The sequence below is a fragment of the Copadichromis virginalis genome, linkage group LG9, assembly GCF_057382275.1.
Source record: "Copadichromis virginalis isolate Kocher_CV1m ecotype Utaka linkage group LG9, C_Virginalis_male_GT1.1, whole genome shotgun sequence".
In the NCBI taxonomy this organism is placed as follows: Eukaryota; Metazoa; Chordata; class Actinopteri; order Cichliformes; family Cichlidae; genus Copadichromis; species Copadichromis virginalis.
In genome coordinates this window covers 28408751-28428404 of record NC_140626.1, presented here as the reverse complement: position 1 = coordinate 28428404, position 19654 = coordinate 28408751, and the positions used below count along the sequence as shown (strand labels likewise).

The window sequence follows — 19654 nt, the reverse complement described above, 5'->3', positions numbered from 1 at the left end:
TTATCTAACTGGCTCCTATCTCCCTCCTAAAGTTATATTTAGCACTGACAAACTTGCAGCCTGTTAAATGTCAGCTTGTTACTGAGTAATCAGGAGATGTGTTTCACATCTCAGCAGGGGTGCCATCATAGTTTCACTTTGTATTTACTGAGATTTAGGTTTGTTTTGATTATTAAAACTGTCATGTCACAATATTTTTAAAACTTTACTCATGATGAATTTGGCGTGAACAAAGCCTGAAATGTTGAAATATTTCCTTATGAAACTTTTGAGTAAAAGCATGTTTTTTTTAATTGGAGGACTAGAGGAAAGAGAGTTGTTATGGGAACCAAAATATGATCCTAATTCTTTGCACTTGACATAGCTTTGACATTGCTGGCAGAACTTGATGGCTTGATGTTACACACCAAACAGATGTTTTCAGTGCACTCTACAAGGACAACAATTTCTAAACCTTTTTGATACAAATTATTATTATAATTATTGTGACCTTTGAAATTGGAGGTCATAATGCTACCGCTTATCAGAAGCATAATCGAGCAGAATAGAGAGCTGAAGCCATGCTGGATGAGGATTTCCCCTCCTGAAGTCCATATGGAAGAACAGGATAAAAATGGTCATAGAGTCAACATAATGTCAACATGATCATCAACGTCCTCTCAAGAATAAAGTTGGCAAAAGGACCTCCTAAACTTAGATCAAAATGTAGAGATGAGTAACGTAAAACTCTCCAACCCATAGAAAGGGCACGCCTCAGCGGGGTAGTTGGTTCAATGTCCCTTTTGATCAAAGAAAGGCTGAACAAAGAAAAGAAGAATGCCATTTTTAAAGTGCAGAAATACATTGCACTCCATAACAAAGTAATCAAAATGAGGGCACATAATCATCTTTGATCTTATTCTGTCCTTGTGTGTGTAAAACACACAGGCAAAATAAGTCTTTCCTTCTCAGCAAACACAAAGACTTTTTAAAAGAATATATTTCTCGAAAATAACATAAAATTTTCTTACTTTCCGTTTTGTTATGTGTATATGCTATACAGTAGTATGTAAACATTATGCAATATTAGAAGTATGCTTTTTTCTTAAACAATTTCCAATATTATCCATGTTGCACTTAAGCTAATCTTTCTACACCATGGAGTCTCACTTGAACTAGTTACAAAAAGCCTTGAATGTCTTAATAATTCAATTCAGTTCAATTATGTTTTATTTATTTAGCACCAAATCACAACAATCACCTCAAAGCACAGCAGTCATATGAATAATGACAATACCCTTCATGTCAACTAGAAATGGTTTCAAGTAGCCTTGTTTTATGAAGGTGAACACCATCTTTTTCTGTGACCTAATAGGGGTCTGACTGCATTGAATTCCTGCACAAGCCCAAGTACATGATTGGGCATGATATTATGACCATCTGGCTACTATTGTGCTGCTCCCCCTTCTCCTCCAAAAACAGCCCTGACCCATTGAGGCATTTAGGTCTTCACTAGACCCTTGAAGGTGTGTTATGGTATCTGCCACCAATATTTTAGCAACAGATTATTCAAGTTTTGTAAGCCCTGATTTTGCACCTCCAAAAATGGGACTTATTCGTTTAGCACATCCCACAGATGGATGGCCACCTTCTTCCATTGCTCATGGTCCAATTTTAATGCGCGTTGTTGGTGCTTTCAGTGGTCGACAACTGCTAAGAGATGTCATGATTAACAGCCTAGTTGATATATTGTCATTCAGAATTTTTAACTTCTGTTTACTCTCTCCTTAGCACTTTACTTCGATCCATTATAAAGACTCTTTGGTACATTATAACTGCTTTCATCTCCAGGGAGAGACAGTCGATAACATAACCATTTGTACGTATGTTTTTTGGGGGGGTTTTACACACTGCCCCCCAGTGGCAGTAGACAGGCCTGCAAAGACGTGCATACTGTACATCAGTGCAAAACCATTGCACCATCAAACTGAATCATTAAGAATAATTACACTCTGTCCTTGTAGTCATGATAGCTGCGCCCTAGCAGAAAGTTGTGTCAAAATGTTCTTAAGTACCAGTTTTCTTACTGATTATTAATTTGGTGCTAACACCACTAATAACGTGACGTAATACAAAGATGAATACGTTCTCCCATGTTTCATTGAATTCAAGCCAGCCGCAAGTTACTAATGAGTCATGTCACAGATGGAGATGATCCATTGCTACCATCCAAACAGCAACTGCTGTCTGCTGTTGAAATGAATCGGGGAAAGACTCCAGGAGGTTCATTTACATCATACGAAATAAGGCACACTTATTTGATATTAATGTAAGATTATTAAAAGGTTTAGCATTCAGAGTGATGCGTGCATTCATGATTTGTGTTGATTCTTTATGCCTTACTCTTACTGACTCAAATTCCTGACACTGGTCAAAACTGCATCTCAACAAAAAGAAGACAAACTTGTTTGTTGACCAGTGTTTATCCCCATACATAAGCAGTTTCTCATTCACTCACACTGACTGTTGATGAACAGCTGCTGTCGACCACTAAATGAGTTATCACGTTCAGCATTAAAGTCCAAAATGTTTGAATTGAACTAATCAGAGGAACACTGCTGCTTGAAGTCATGGAGATTACTTTTTATGACTTCATCTTTTTTTTTTTCTTTTAATCGGCCCTGATATAAAGTCTGTCTTTTAACTTTTAAGTCTTTATCTTGATTGGCTGCAGCAACTTCACAGAACTTGAGTGTCAGCCTATTTAATGTCAATTCATTCTAAATAAAGAGTTGAGTGTGGAAATTAAAATTTGCTGAGCGAGAATAACGAAGATGATGAATTCAAATAAGCCTTTTTCAGACATGCACTACTCTTCATTAATCTGATGACATCTCAACGTGTCAGCTTTATATCTGTATGAGCACCCTGGTATCTCTTCCTTAAGTCTGACCAGAATGCAGTTTATTGGACAGCCATATACTTGTGTCTCGCTAAAGCACTCTAAAGATTGTCCTAAACACCAATACCTTGCACTGTGCACATCAAATTTTATTTTCAGACATTTGTCAATGATAGTTCTCTCCACATACATAGAGAATGTGTGATCATGTTATGTCAATTCTAAAAAGTGCTGATCTTTTACACACATGGAAGTCATTGCAGAAGTGCTTCGGCTTACTCTGACACTGCCGTAGGAGACCTACAGTTTGTAACCATGAAGATCATCAACATGAATAATATGAACAAATGTAATGGGTTCTTTATTTTTAAACTCAGGCGTTTCAAGTCCCATCGCCACAAGTGTATACAATCAAGCACCTAGCCATGCAGTCTGCCTTTATAAACATTTGTGAAAGAATGGTTGTTCTAAAGAGCTCACTGGATCCTAGAATAATAGGATACCACTATTGCATCTTTTTTATCTGCTAATGAAATATCTTCCCTCCAAATAAAACGTTTTAAGAGGTATTGTTTCAAAGTAGAAGGAAGCACACCACTCCAGCTGCAAAGTGGTAGAGTTGCAGAGCCCAGTCACCTAGTCGAGTGTTGAGACACATAGTAGTACGTTAAACTTGCCAGTGCTCTGTTGACTCAGACTTGCAAACCTTCTGAGACATTAACATCAGCACAAAAGCTGTGTGCCAAGAGCTTCAAGACATGGACTTCCTTGGCTTAGCATCTCCTTTAGATTTAATGTGTAGATGGCCCAGTGCTTTTGTCCATACTGGTATAAAACAACCTATATTTGTGACTGTGTAGCATATCAGTGACACTGGTATTATTACATATGGAAGGTCTGAAAAGCATGGAACTATGGAGAAAGGGTAGATCCCAGTGAGTCATAAAAGTTTCTTTACAACTTAAGTGGCTGAAATGAAATTTTAATTGGTCTGGCAACAGTTTCAAAATGGTACTTGTGTAGACAGTGTATAAAAAATAGCACTGAGGTAAAATTCCTCTTTCCTACTGTATGAACTCTCTTAATATTGTATGATTAATGAGGACTGTAGAAACCATTTTATATCAACAGTGCACTGATGGTTTTCACTTTTTTCTTGATACTGATACTGACATGATACTGTAAAACTATTGCATGTCACTTACATCAGGTCCAAACACATGTACACACACATGTTTTCTCCTGCATGTGTGTAAATTTAAGGGAAGACGTGATGAAGGTTTCTTGCTAAAATTTCCTATTTTTTTCACTCTTTCTATTACTATACAGTAATTAATGAGCCCAAAAGGCAGTGTGTGGAAAAAAGTATTGGTATGAAATGTACTAGAAGTGTTTTTCATTTTTCCTTAATAATGTATGCAAAGCAAAGAAAAGATTCAATTTTCCTTTGTCACCAATTCTTTGGGTGCCCATTTTAGCAGGTAAAGCCATTTAATTGGCGACTGAACTAACTATCTGGCACATACGGATACAAAATGAGATCATTCTGAACTGTTCCAATAAAAGACTGTAAAGAGTCTCTGAAGCAGCTTATCATGCCTTTGATGTACAGAAATCAACAGAAGTGCACATAACAATGGAAGGACATACATTCGTTTTAATCACAAACTTTCAGATTTGCAGTTCAATTCACTGTTCAAACTTGTAAAGCAAGAAATGTGTTGCCAAAAACAGACATGTCAGAAAGTCTATATAAACAAAACTGAAGCACAAACATATACAAGGATGTACAACTAAGCAAAATATTATTACATTTCTAAGCATAAATCACCACCGAAGAGAAAGAACTAAGAAAATAAAACATGAACAAAAATATGATTGAAATACAACAACAAAAAACAATACAAAAAATACAAAACCATTACAGGAAATAGCACAGATCAAGTTCCTCATTCAGCTCATTGAGCCCATCTGGAGCTGCAGACTCAGATCAAAAATCCATTTAGCTTCTGCCTGCAGCAGAAGTTGGTTGTGGTCCTCACCCCTAGTGGGATACTTGATTGACTGTGTAGCCCAGAATTTTAATTCTGTCAGCAAGTGTCACGAAACAGTAAGAAGAGATTTCCTATTGAGGCTTTGTGTGTAGCACGGTATACTCTCAAGATGTTAGCCACATGCTGTAGTATGTAACACCCAGCCCACTTTAAAACATTTTAAAGATTCATGACTTCAATTAAGCATTACTAGAATTTGTCCTATTTTCCTGGCACAGACACAGCCACCCACAGGGCTTCACAGAAACACAAATTTCTCTATGGTCCTTCTGTTTTGTCTCGTACACTTGTCAATAAAAACAAAAGACCAGACCAGGCCGGACTGATTTCCCCTGCCTGTTTGGAAGGAACATACACATAGATCCACACACACACAATAGCCCTGACTCTGGGCTGGTCTAACAAAGAGTCCAGCAGCAACAAGCAAATGCCAGAAAATAGCTTTCACTTGTTGTTTCTCAGTATCTAGAGATCTGTTCTCTGGAAGGGCCTCTGTCTGGCTGTCAAAACGCAGACACGCAGCACAAACAGAAATATGCTCGCACATATACAGACTGATTTTCAGTGAAACAAAAAAGAGAGAGAATAGACAGAAAGGACAGATGCTCATTCAGGAAATGAAAACATGCAGCCAGGGAAAATAAGTAAGCGGGTGAGGAGTAGCAATGAGGGAGAGCTTTTGAGAAGTTAGATAATGGGCGTGTGGAGAATTTTGCCAGGGTCTGTTTATGAGAGCGAGCATGCCGACGTGGATGTCTATCTCGTATACAAGCGAAGTGTGTTTGTGTATGTCAGACAGAGCAGACCACAGGGGTATTTTTTTGACCAGCTGTAGGAAAGTGATTGGCTTGTTCTTTCTTGAATGACAGCCCCTGTGCTCCAAATGGTCAGCACAGAGACTGGCTGGTTCTCAGCTTCCCTCATTATTTTCTTTTCCAAGTCAAGATTTCTTTCATTGCTTTTCTCCCACTGATCTCGTGGACTGCTGAAATCATGCGTGTGTCCTTTACTAACTTACACTGTTCTAAACATTCCAAAATATGATGCACATCCTCACAGAACTACATAAAATAGCAGTAAATATTTTTCTCAAGTATCAAGTAAACCAACTAATCTAACATTAACTGTACATATCACTGACATACTGTACATAGTAGGCAGAATCATGCAGAAGTATATGCAACTCTGCACGCATGCACATAGCAGCTAGTGAGTAAACTCTGAAATTTGCTTCAGGCACTTTGTGGCCTTTGTTGCCGTAAATTACCTCAGTTCTTGATTAAACAAAACGTCAAAGTGTCTAAGCTCTAAAGTTGCTTATAAAACACGCACACGTGCACACACCTCAACATAAACTGTCACACAGGCAGTCACACACATATATTTCCAATTACTCATTGGTTTGCCGCTTAATGATTTGACTTTGGAGTAGAGGGAATTAAATGGTTCACTAGGCAGACTTTTGCAAGGTGTTCAGCATCCACAGCTTTTTCCTCATCTTCATCCTCCTCTTCTCTTCCCTATCCTGCCTTCTGCCCCCCACTCTGCATAGTAATGCCTTTGAATTGAGCTGTTCATTCAGCCAAGCATAGATAAGTGTAGAAAGCGGGATGAACACAATAGGGAAATAGAGGGAAAAAAAAAAGAGGATGGGGGGATTGAGCTTTTGGGTGAAGAAAAAAAATGGTTTTGTTCTCTCTCTTTGTCTTTTTTCTTTTTCTTTCTCTGGTATACCTTGACAAGGGCAAGGAGAGGAAGGTGACAGCTGGACAAAAAGGAATTGAAGTCATCTGCATGCAGCCAGAAAAATTGTCAGAAGATTTTTTTCCTCTTTCGTTATTTTATACCCAACGATGAGGCGATCTTAACAGTGACATCAGGTTTTAACATTTCATAATTGCTTAAATGGCAAGGTCGTGCATTGGCAGTCTGTATCTATATGTGTGCATGGATGCTTGTGTGTATTTATGCAGATTGTAGATATAACTGTCATTGTGCTTCATATCAGAAGCCAACACTACAGGCAGTTTGGAAACAGAATACTGAAGGACAAACATGCAATAGAGAGCACAGGAGAAGAAAGCTTGAGAAGATTTAACAGCAAAAGAAAAAGATAAGGGTTAGAGGGGAAGAAGCTATTGTAGAATTGCACAAACAGCTCCAAAGAGTAACGTTAGCCCAGGTGAATAAAGGAATATCTCAGTTATGGAGACATTTCAGACTTCCAGTGTTTTGATGATGCGGTATGCAACTATGAAATGAGCTCAGCGCACATTGTTTGAAGTCATAACAGGCTCCCCGAGTGCTCAAAGTTACCAGTGCTGTGCTGACTCAAAAACCTCCTCTGGTATTAACATCAGCACAAAAACTATGTGACAGGAGCTTCGTGTCATGGGTTTTCATGACCTAGCAGCTACTGTCCATGTAATCTGTAGGTACTCCAGTCCTTTTTTTTCTATAGTGTGGAAGCTACTTTAAAAAGTACCGATATAAGCAGCAATTACACCTGGCAACTTCCACTTAATTGCTATGATTTAAAAGAAGAGAAAAAATGCTGTTTCCAGTCAACTTGCTTTAAAAAGCAAATTTAATGTAACTTTAAGGTTTGCATTGCTGAATCATCAGTTACCAGTCGTTGCACAAGTTAAACAGTATTGTCTTTCACATGATCAGAGTGGCTGCTTGATCTGTTGCCTAGCCACTGATGGATGTGTCCAAACTTCCTGCAGAACCACGACAATTTGTGGATTTGTGAGATTTTATGTCTTTGGGTGTAAAAGCCATAACTCTAGCTATGTCATGGTCAGGAGCATAACTATTAATGTGCTTGCTGTTTTTATTTATTTATTTACTTACTTATTTATTGGTGACATACATACAATACTACGCTGCAACCTTCTCTTTCAAAAGGCATACTTTATTTATTCCATAAAGGTTTATGGAATAAATAAAGATTAAATATGAAACTGAGAGGAATTCATTGATAAAAGAAGCACTGTCCACTCCTTCACAACAGTGAAAGTTCAGTAGCTCTGAGCTAAGTGTGAACTCTTGACCATTTCCTCCTTTTGCAGATAGCATATCTTCAGGGGTACATTCTTGGGTCACTGAAGAGTCAGCTGAAAGCAGGCTGTCTGTGCAAGTTATTTTTTTCCCATACACTCATGCTCTGCCCTGCCCACTCCATGTCTTATCTGAAATAACACATGGCTGTCTAGTGTCTTGCTCTCTTCTAGTTACCTGCTAGGCTATTAATGAGGCTTCTCCCCAGTGGTGTGTGCAAACTGTTCTGTGCATGTGTGTGTCGAAAGTAATGCATGGGGGAACGGGGTTGTGTTGTGTGTTTATTTCAGAGAGCAGAGCAGAATGCACAGAAGTGAAAATAGTTCAGGGACTGTGGTGAGGTGGATTAGTGGGCGGTTAGAGGTTCTCCCCGTCATGTATCAGGTCAAGTGAAGGAAGAGAAACTAAGTAGGAGGAAAGAAAACAAGAATGATGTAGTGAGAAGAGGAGATCATTTTAACGAGTGCCTCTTTTACTCATCCAGTGGGATTCTATAGTATTTGGTGAAGTGAATGCCATCCTTGTCTCATTTCTCTTTTCCATGTAAATACAATTTATTTTTTTTAGTGGGTGGTAAAGACTCCAGTCAGTCACATTTAAGTCAAAACAGCAAAGGGGGAATGCACTGTCAGGAGATGTACTTCAGTAGCCTGTCATTGAAATTTGACATCAAATATTTATGCTTACAGCAAAACATTGGAGAGCAGCTCATGCTGTCAAGCCATGATGTGTACAAAACAACCAGCACATGTTCAGTCATGGAACTGCAGCCACACTGGGGCTGTGCAGAGACACTTAAAATTGCAGATAAATACGACATTTTAATTAGGCATCACTGCAATCCTAGAAGTGTTAAATAGGCATTATTTGCTTTTCAAGATGCCTTTTTTTTTTAATAAGATGAGTTTTTAGACGGTATACCAGCTGTGTGGAACAAAGGGCTAATATAGCAAAGAACTGTAAACCTCATCAGTTACAAGCCTCTATTACTTGTTGGGACACATAAATCAGTCTAGATATGAATTGATGTGAGCAGGGAGTTTCTTAATGCATACGCAGCTTAATACAATATGCAATTTACTCCTAACATTCCCTACGGTTAGACTGTCCTATGGTGGGCATATTAGATATGTAGACTCATAATTATTTTGTATGTTTTGTGAGTGAGCACCTTCAGGGTAGGATGTGGTGAGTGGAACAAATACTCTTGTTCTGAAGTCCTGAAGCTGCTTGTTTGTCTTCAGGCTTGTGGCGTTGATGTATTTAATTTGTGTGTGTTGTGTGTGTGTGTTTGTGTTTCTCTCTATGTCTGTGTGTATATGAATGATTATGTTCATAGGCTTTCTCTGGGAACTCCAACTCAGAGAGTGCAGTTCGCCATGAGCTCCAGCAGGGAATCGTGGCTCGCTTCCTTAGGCTCATCCCGTTAGAATGGAGCGAGGAGGGACGGATTGGTCTGCGAATAGAAGTTTACGGATGCTCCTACTGTGAGTGGAGATAAACACACACACACACGCACACACACGCACACACAAAGACACACACAAACAGGTTTGGAGAACACCTGCAATGTCTCTTTTATATTTCTCTTACACACACGGCTAATCTAACACCTGTAACACCTTGAATCTTCACACATTATTAGACAGAACAATAATCAAAGGTGGAGGCATTCATTTGCATATTAATTGCTTTACAGTCACTTGGTTGGTCTGGAATCACAACACTCAGATACAACAGCCGTTTAAAGAAACCAGATAGATTCCACTCCTAAGTAAATATACTCCTAGTAGCCTCACAGGCTTTAAACATGTGCAGCCTAGCACTTAGCATTTCAAATTGTGGATCCATGTGGAGAACTTAATGATGGTTTGTCAGCTCCAATCAAGGCACAATGGAGCTATTTCTGCATGTGAATTAAACACAATCCCAGCATGAAAGCCTGCCACGATACATACATGCACAAATAAAATCAATTTGCAGCAATATGCAGAGCACGGCTGCAAACTCGCAAACATGTACAGATACACAAACACTCATACACTGTCTCTCGCTTTCTAACAAATGCATCATCCAGGGAACTGGCTCTCTTGCAGCCTCTTTGCCCTCATCCTATTAAAGGCTGCCAAATTGATTCTGATAACAATTTTCAATTAAGGCTCTGCATAAATTACGGTTATAAGTGACACACATACATCTTTCATTCGGGAGATGTGATTGCACTATGCGTGGATATGTTTGTGAGGGAGGGGGTGTGCGCGTGTGCGTTTGTGTGCGTGAATGCAAGGGCATGCGTTGTATTCCAGTCAGTCCTCGGTTCATTGATTATATTTTCCTTGTTTCGTTTCCTTCCCATGTCAAAAGAAAAGCATGACAGTAATGATAAGGCCCACGAGATGTGCTGCACATACACTTAACACATACAGATGCACACATGCGTGCATAGGCACTCCTAGCATGAGCAACACAGCCATTCAGTTCATTTCAAGCTTATACACATTACTTCTCCCCACACATTTATAATCACACTTAGCTCATTTTGTTGGTATTGTCATTTCACTTTTCTCACACATCAATGGTGTCAGTGATCCTAACATGGAATTGCTGGGGCCTTGTTTTTACCTAAGACGATAAGAGATAATGTATTTTGAACAGATTTGGTGAAAGAGCTAGCTTTAAAACATAATAGAATTGGAACAATATCTGGATGCAGTTTTCCCAATTTGGAAAAAGTCATAGTATTCCAGTAACACTCAGCAAGATATATTTCTCAAATTTAGCAAAAGAAATGTAGGAACAATCAATAACTTACATAACATTGGGCATGCTGTCAAGCACCAGTGGTTCTGGAGTATTTGAGCAGGATGTGAAACATACCTTATGCAGCCTATACCCGCAAGCACTTTGAGAAAGAGGTTACCACTTTACTTTAGACAGCAGAAAAAGTTAAATTGGGCTTGATCCAAACTCACTGTTTCACATTGGCATTGGCAGTTCTCTGTGTGAGGGGCAGAGGCGAATGGTCAGACTGCTTTGAGCTGATAGGAAGGCAGCAGTATCTCAAATAACCAGTCATTACAGACGAGGTATGCAGAATAGCACCCCCAACATGTTGAACCATGAAGCAGACGGCTGCAGCATCAGAGGCCTACACAAAGAGCTACGAATAGGAGCTAAGAATAGGAAACTGATATTACCATTTGCACAGACTTATCAAAACTGGACAACAGGAGACCAACAGGTGGACCATTCAGATAGCAGGGTCAGAATTTAATATAAATAACATGAAAACATGGATCCATCCTGCTTTCTTTCAAGGCTCAGGCTGCTGTTGGTGGCACACTTTAGGGCTCTCGGTGCCAACTGAGTATCATACTTGAGTATCACTGCTGACCATGTCCATCCTTTATGACTACAGTGCACCCATCTTCTGATGCTTGCTTCCAAAGCATATCTCAAAACTCAAATAATCTCAAACTGGTTTCTTAAACATGACAATGAGTGCCTCCAATCTCTCTACCCTTGAAATTTTGAAGTTAAAGGCAGAGACCAGGTGTGAGATCCCTTGCAGTTAGTTGCTGTCTTTCAGCTTTGCTTAATTGAGAAAGCAATAAAATAAAAACAAGAATAAAGCACCAACAAGACAGTCTGGAGTCATTTTTGACTGAACAGCATTGAAGTGCAGCCCAAACCAGACAGGGAAAATTTACAATTTATAAATGTATAAATGAACAAAAACATAGTTACTTCATTTCATTAGCAACCAACTTTAAACCTTGAGCAGCATACTTTTAAGGCTGGAAGCAAGTAACAAAATAATACATAGCGTATTAGCTTTTTTAAAAGGTAGTGCACATGTTTCTCTCTGAAAACAGCATGGCAGCTCAAATACACGAGGGGAGGCTTAAAAATATGTTTATATATTTATGGAATAAGGGTGAACTCTTCTATTAGAAGTTGGACGTGAGGAGAGTTCTTATAACATTTCCTTCTCTCATGTCAAATAAATAAACACTTATAGTGCCAACTACTACGCATGTAGTTGGCATAAATTAAGACACGTTTTTCTGTGTTAAATTTGGTGCAATTTGCAGTAAATTGCCGGCTGAACCTGATTGATTCAGGTTTGTGTGTTTGCATCATTGTTTGGTGAAGCAGAGAATTTGCGCACATCAACACAATCTCTATGCATTTGTAAATAAGATGGAAATTAATTTCAAACCTTTGCCAATATGTTTGAGAGTTAAGGCACTCAATCCAGCCGAGTTGGGCCAAGGAAGGTTGCCTCCCACCAGATGCCTTCAGACCAAAAGCGGTCACCCAAAGACGGGTGCTGATTGGTAAACCTCTGAGGACCAGTTGTTCACAGCAACTACTTGCAATTGATCCCACACAGGGGAAAAAATCAATGGGGTCACTTCCAAACCACCAGTTTTTCTTGGTCACATATAGACTTTATGGTCTTATTTTTATTTAAGATAAGATAAGATAAGATAAGATAGAACTTTATTAATCCCTCGGGTGGGTTCCTCTGGGAAATTCGACTTCCAAAAAAAGCACAGCAACGACCGAAGTTACAGTTACAGAACTGTTATATATATATATATACACACACACACACACACACACACACACACACACACATATAAATACAGAGACAAATATAAATAAAATATACAAAGGGGATAAATAGAATAAATAGGAATAAAAAATAAAAATACAAGTGAATTGCACATTTCAAGTATTGAGTCTATTGCACTGTTGACTATTTACAAAAAGTATTGCACAAGGTATTGTACAGCGAGGTGAAGAGGCACTACAGCTTAGTTGTTCCCCCCTCCTTTGTCCTCCTGTTTCCCCTCCCTCTCCCCTCCAGAGAGGAGTTAAACAGTCTGATGGCGTGTGGGACAAAGGAGTTTTTAAGTCTGTTAGTTCTTGTCTTGGGGAGAAGCAACCTGTCACTGAACAGACTCTTCTGGTTGTTTATGGCCGTGTGCAGAGGATGCCCAGCATTGTCCATAATGTCCATCAGTTTCTTTAATGTCCTTTTCTCTGCCACTGTCACCAGAGTGTCCAGCTTCATGCCGACCACAGAGCTAGCCCTCCTGATCAGTTTCTCCAGCCTGGATGAGTCCCTCTTTGCTGTGCTGCTCCCCCAGCACACCACAGCATAGAAAAGTACTCCAGCAACCACTGACTGGTAAAACATCCTCAGGAGCTTCCTGCAGATGTTAAAAGACCTCAGCCTCCTGAGGAAGTACAGTCGGCTTTGGGCTTTTTTATACAGGTGCTCTGTGTTGCATGACCAGTCCAGTTTATTGTCCACCCACAGCCCGAGGTACTTGTACTTGTATTTCTAATCTGATTGAGGTTTTCACTAAATAGCACTAAAATAAAAAAGAAGACGAGGAAGGAAAACAAAAAATAAAAAACGAAACAAAAAAAAGAAACCTACTTGCTTGTCTCAAGGCCCAACTAAGCTCAGAGAGTTTGTGTTTCTGACAGATATGAATGTTGTCCACCACTCAGTGACATCTGTTTTGAGATGTATAATAAATGCAAAATAAGGAAGACACATGCTTAAAACTCAAGTATCAGCAGAAACACAGAAAGAGGGAAACACAACTACAACTACACATACACACACACTCCCTCTGGTCAGGTGCATCATCTTTCAGAGTTGTCTGTCATCTTTGTTTTGAAGCCTGCAGTGGTTCCTCATGATTATGCTGTCACTGCTTCTTTCTTCAGCATTCAGTCAGAAAATGAGAACTCATACATTTGTCTGTTCATCTAGCCATCCTTCACTCCCTGACTCTGCAGTTCCCCTAGAATCAGCTTCTTGTAAATGTTTTTCCCGCTTCCCAGCCGGAAGATGAAAGACGGGAGAAGTACAGTGTTGGGCAATGGCAGAGGAAAGAGGATGAAAACAGAAAGCACAAAAGAGAAGTAGTGGGAGGAAAGAGAGGCAGATAAATATAGATGTTATGTTTCCAGCATAATCACCAAATATGTTGGTTGTAGATGATAATTCTGGGTTCTGAAAATGTATGATAATTAAATGCAATGCCATATTATGACTCATCTAGGACTATGCAATAAAAGGCAGTATCTGTATGCATGTGTGTGGATGTGGTTGTGCCAGAGGTGCAAGCTGCAAAGGAGTCATGATTCACCGTGCTGTGGAATTTACATGCTCATTTCCATTTTGATTAACATAGGATCAACAGCAAATCAATTACTTCATAGATGAGTCGGTAAATAGTAGAAGCAATATGTGAGAGAAAGGGGAATCAGACAGAAACAGAGAGTACAAATTTAATTTTCCATACAAATGCAATCTCTTTCACAGCTGACTTCAACCCGTGGCTTTTTTTTAATGCCAAAGACCAAATCTGTTGTCAGTATGATGTATCGCCATCATAATCTGTCAAGGCTAAGAAATGTACTTATGGAGATTTTCTTCTGAATAGTATCTAATTCTAGAATAAGCATCAGCTTAAACAGCATCATTCTGGCTCTCGGGCTCAATATTACATTAGAGTAAGCATGGGAACCGCATGTATGGTGTTGCAAATAAAACTTGCTTTCATGACAGATAAACAGTCTGAAACAATTATCTTTATTTGACCAAAGGAGAAAGTTACATCTCAAGTATTGTTTTCAAACCAACACAGATATGTGATTTAAAATGTGAATTAGTTTTCAGTGTTATGAAAGGGAAGTCAGTTTGTGTTTACCAGGAGAGAAAATTTCACATAGTCCAGAGTGCCACTAGAAACCATTGTCTCTGGCTCCTCCCAGCAACACCTGAAACAAGTTTCTACTAACTCGAATGGATACATTAGATCAAGAAACATTTTATACTATCAAGGTGAGGCTTGTGGTCCCTAGTTTGATTTATAGTTACTCTGATTCATCACAATAGCTTCACATTTAAAACTATATTTTAATCTGTTAGAATGGGTTAAATGTTTTGCAAAAACAATAAATAGGATAAAAAAAATAGTACTTTACGTAGGATTAAATTAAAATCTCTCTCCGCCCACAAACTCCACCTACACAGTCAGGAGTTGAGCAACCAGACTTGGCACACAGGTACATCTTAGATCCCTTTAAGGCTCTTATCTATAGAACCATATGTTATGACATCATCATTTTGCCTAGCAGCCACCTACCAATGAGTGATAATAACCCATATTTAACATCTATGCACTCATAATACCCATCATATAATTTGAATTTCACAACATTAATGGTTAATTTATATCAGCAAAACTCATGCATGGTATATTATAATGTGATCATGTTCCCTGGCAACCATTTAACAATGGGCAAGGATGCACCTTTGCACCTGTAAAACCTTAGAAAAGCATTGTATCATTTTAGTTTTGCAAGATTTTGTAGCACAGAGAACATGAATTATGCACATCTATTATTTCATCAAAATGTTGTAAAGCAACCACCTACCAGCAGCTAAAATGACTAATTTACACTGTTTACTCACCTGTATAATTTTAATTTCATGACAGTAACATCGCATTTATATCCACAAAACTTTAATTAAGCATGCTATATTATGATCATTGTGATTATGTCATGTTGACTAACAACAACCTGACCATTAAAATCAAAAACCAAACATTACTGTAGCAGGATATTTACAAGTTAATTAAATATATGCGTTCAGGCCACTGACAATTAGTTTTAGAGAACTGAAGCTAGTATTTAAGCAGTTGAAAAATGCATTATGTAGTTATAGTTTAACATTTCAATGTCAAACTTCATTTTGTAGTTTAAAATGTCAGAGACTTTTTTTGGCATTAGCATAATTATAAGCAACCATAAAACATTTGTATTTGCATTTTTTGTGTGTGCGCCCATGCATGCGTTTAATTTTTATTTATTTGATTATTTTATCCACGTTGATCCATATCCATATATGGCGACATATAAAACTGTTGGACGCTGAGATACCACCAATGCCTGTACCATAAATGTGACAGAACAAAAATCAAAGTGAAATGACTGAAGAAAGATTGGAAACTAAAGACAGAACCAAAATAAATAACAAGTAGAGCAGAGTGGAGAGTAATGGAGAAAGATGAAATTGGAAAGAGTGGGGTGAGGGTGAAGCAGCAAAAAATACTGAAAGCGAGACAGCATTTGAGAAGTTGGAACAAAGGGAACAGATGTAAGTTCCCTCTACCTCCCCTCAACTATTTATCAGGAAAGGCATCCTCAGTATATTTGTGTATTTCTGTGTTTTATATAAGTAAAAACCCAAGAAATCATATAAGATTGAGGGGCAGTGTGACTGTGCATCATTATCCCTGTATCTCTTTCCCTAGCTATGTTATCCCATCATTTCCTGTGCTCTCTTCTCTAAATTCTCCAACCAATCTTGCCACATATGTGTTCTCCACTAACCACTCGAACACTTGTCATGATGATAGTAAGACTGAAGAGATGCCTCAAGCACTGCTCTTTATTACTGAGCTCAAGGTCTGAAAATCATCCTCATGCCACTGCTTGTCTCTTTTTTGAGCTCCTTCACTTATACGTATAGTATATACACATAGCATTTCTTTGTACTTTAACTTTGTTTAACATGACACACATGGCTTGAGTTCTCCTCGATTAACCTCGGCTTACACTGAATCTGGGATAAGTTGGAGCTCCCAGCTCAGTCTGCATGCAGGTGTATCTGTGTGGCAGTTTTTAAATGTGTAAAAAAGGCATATCATTTTTTTAATTATTGCAATTATTTTTAATCTTAACGTATAGCATTAAAAAGGAAACATGATTAATAGCAAGTGTGCCAGTAAACAAAAAATGTGTGTCAATTAGCCAACGTGTTCTTCCTACTGTGACATATAAAAAATTTTCCTTTGAAAAAGGCAATTTGTGGCATGTAAAGCCAGAAATTGAGCTGGCAATATAATATCTAATTTAATTTGCCCTTTTACACATTCATCTATTATTAGCGCATCTGTTCTTTTAAATATTACTGTCAGGTTTGAATTTAATGTATCTGAATGTTTGTGTTTTGTGTTTGTTTAAATAATAATATCTCTCTCTCTCTCTCTCTTCCTCCTTTAGGGGCAGACATCATCAATTTTGATGGGCAGGGTGTGATCTCATATCGTTTTAAGGTACCCAAATTTCAACTTCAGTAGTCGAATATTTAAAATTGGATATTCAAAATTATTGGATTGGAATTGGATATTCAATTTTGAATAAACTGGAATATAAAAAGCAATATTGACTCGGTCATTGTAGAACATGGAGACTAGATCCTGTAATGAATTCTAGTAGAGGGTATTGGTTATATTGATCATTCCTTTGCTAGTCACACAAACTTATGGCAGTCCTTTAATAAACATTGGAAAACATATTTAACAGAGAGTTTCAGTATTTTGTTCGTCATTGTGTTTTATCAAGACTTGGGATCCTATACGTGTTTAAAACTATTGCCCTTAAATAGAAGTCTTGGAGTCTGGAGTCTTGTTAGTTGGTACACAGCATATACCTGCATATTATATAGGCTAGATCATAAAATAAAAACTTAGAATGAAAAAATTCAAATGTATCACGATAAACTGGCATTTTTTATGAGAGCTATATATAAATAAATGGATGTAGATTTTGAACACTGGGTAGTGAAAATTGTCTTGTTTTGTTACCAAGTATAAAAGTTTCTAAAGTGAAAAGTTGTTGTTGTTGTTTTTTTACATAATGTTTCATTTTAATCTAATCAGAAATTAGTTACCAGTGTTGCAAACAATCACACAAAGTCATTGGTGTTTGCTAACACAGGTGAAGAAGATGAAGATCATTAAGGACGTAATCGCACTGAGGTTTAAGACGTCAGAAAGTGAGGGTGTGATTCTCCATGGGGAAGGCCAGCAGGGAGACTATATCACACTGGAACTCCGTAAAGCCAAGCTGCTGCTGCAGATAAACCTGGGTGGGTAACAAATGAATGCCACAGAGTTAGAAAAAGCAACTTTCTCTTGATGGTGATCCTTCTCCAACAGTGTTTAGGATTTAGGTCTTTACGGTATCAGCCTCAGACATGTCTTGCTTTACAGTGATGTTTAAACATGTGAGGATGTTTTGAAACCTCCATCAATGTGTGTCTAGCTGGGAAATAATGGAAATGAATTGGGATACAAAAAATAACACTTTGCTGTGCTTTGATGGGATCAATGGATATACTGATGGAGGTTTGCTGAAATTATATTAGTCAAGGGAAAAGTTAAGATTCTAATACACAATTTCCCCCTCTTCATGAAGGAAACAAAAGCCCATACCATCCATATGTCTGTGAATCATGATTCACTGTTAACCAGAAGTGTGTCTGACACACCAAGGATGTCTTACTGCAGGCATCCTTTAAAGTTAGAGTTTAAAATTAAATGAAATCAGTAAAAAAAAAGTTGTGTTTGCTTGTGTGTGACATATTTGTTTTATTTTTACAGCACCTGGTCACACCATTTGTTGTATTTACAAATTCAGCCGCCGTTCTCATGGCTGCATTTTAAGGCTTATGCTGTGTTTATTACAGGCAGTAATCAGTATGGCTCGATCCTGGGTCATACCTCTGTGACCACAGGGAGCCTCTTGGATGACAATCACTGGCACTCAGTAGTGATTGAACGCTACCGTCGCAATGTGAACTTCACCTTGGACAGACACACTCAGCACTTCAGGACTAATGGAGAGTTTGACCACCTCGATTTGGACTATGAAGTAAGTCGAGATGAAGCCAATAAACATAATAACACAAACAATAAGGAAATATGAGAAAGTTGAAAAGTTCAAGATTTTCTGCCACTGCCATGATAAATATGAATAACTATATGACATTTGAATTTGACTGATAGTGCTTTTGAGGTTGTGTCCAAGCAGCCATAAACTGCTCCCAAAGCTCCTTAGAAGTCCCAGTCAGATCACTTGAAGATGTACATTTGTAATGCATGCTTTATCTCCTTCTGTCTGTCCATAGGGTTGGCTTGCAAACCTAATAGTTAAGAGAAAGAAAGAAAAAAACGCCAAATGATTCAACAGCATAACATTGATAGGTAGTCTTGGTATTGAAGCAACTTATGATGGTGACATAATGTCAGCCAAGACCAGCTGCCTATTATACGGATGACTGGCTACCAGGCAAAGAAGAAACAGACGTGTTCTTAGTTCTTCAGCTATATGGTTGTTAATTGTAACCGTGCAACATCTGTTAGAGATCCTGCTCATCCAGCAAATAGTCACTGCACTGTGTAGGACCAAACTGTGCACTTGGTTTGGCTAATTATTTACAAAAAAAATTTTAAAGTTAAGTATTTAATTAAATAAGTTTAGCTCTATTTATTAATTAGGATCAAACTTTATGTGCTACAAAGTCAGAAGGTGTGCAAATGCAGTTCTTATGCCGTCCTGGAAATATCCAGGATATATCACATTGTACTGTACAATGTTGCGGACTTTGCCAAAATCCCCCAAAAGGTTAAGTCAAAATCTATCAGACTCAATAATTGTCCAGTTTGAATGCTGCCATTAGTGCAGTCTTAATGTTTGTAGGTAGACTATAAATACCAAGCTGAATCTCTACTTGTAAAATAATGTCTTATCTTTATTTTCCCATTCACGTCTA

General features: G+C 38.2%; 1 protein-coding gene across 2 annotated transcripts in view; it reads left to right on the top strand.

Moving 5' to 3' along the window:
• cntnap2a (contactin associated protein 2a) overlaps positions 1-19654 on the top strand; it is a 403255-nt gene that overhangs the window by 201549 nt on the left and 182052 nt on the right. For both annotated transcript variants that reach the window (XM_085468615.1, XM_085468614.1), the window contains exons 4-7: positions 9338-9485; positions 17101-17153; positions 17818-17968; positions 18569-18753. In XM_085468615.1, coding sequence (XP_085324741.1) covers positions 9338-9485; positions 17101-17153; positions 17818-17968; positions 18569-18753 — 537 coding nt within the window. The remainder of the gene's footprint in view (positions 1-9337; positions 9486-17100; positions 17154-17817; positions 17969-18568; positions 18754-19654) is intronic.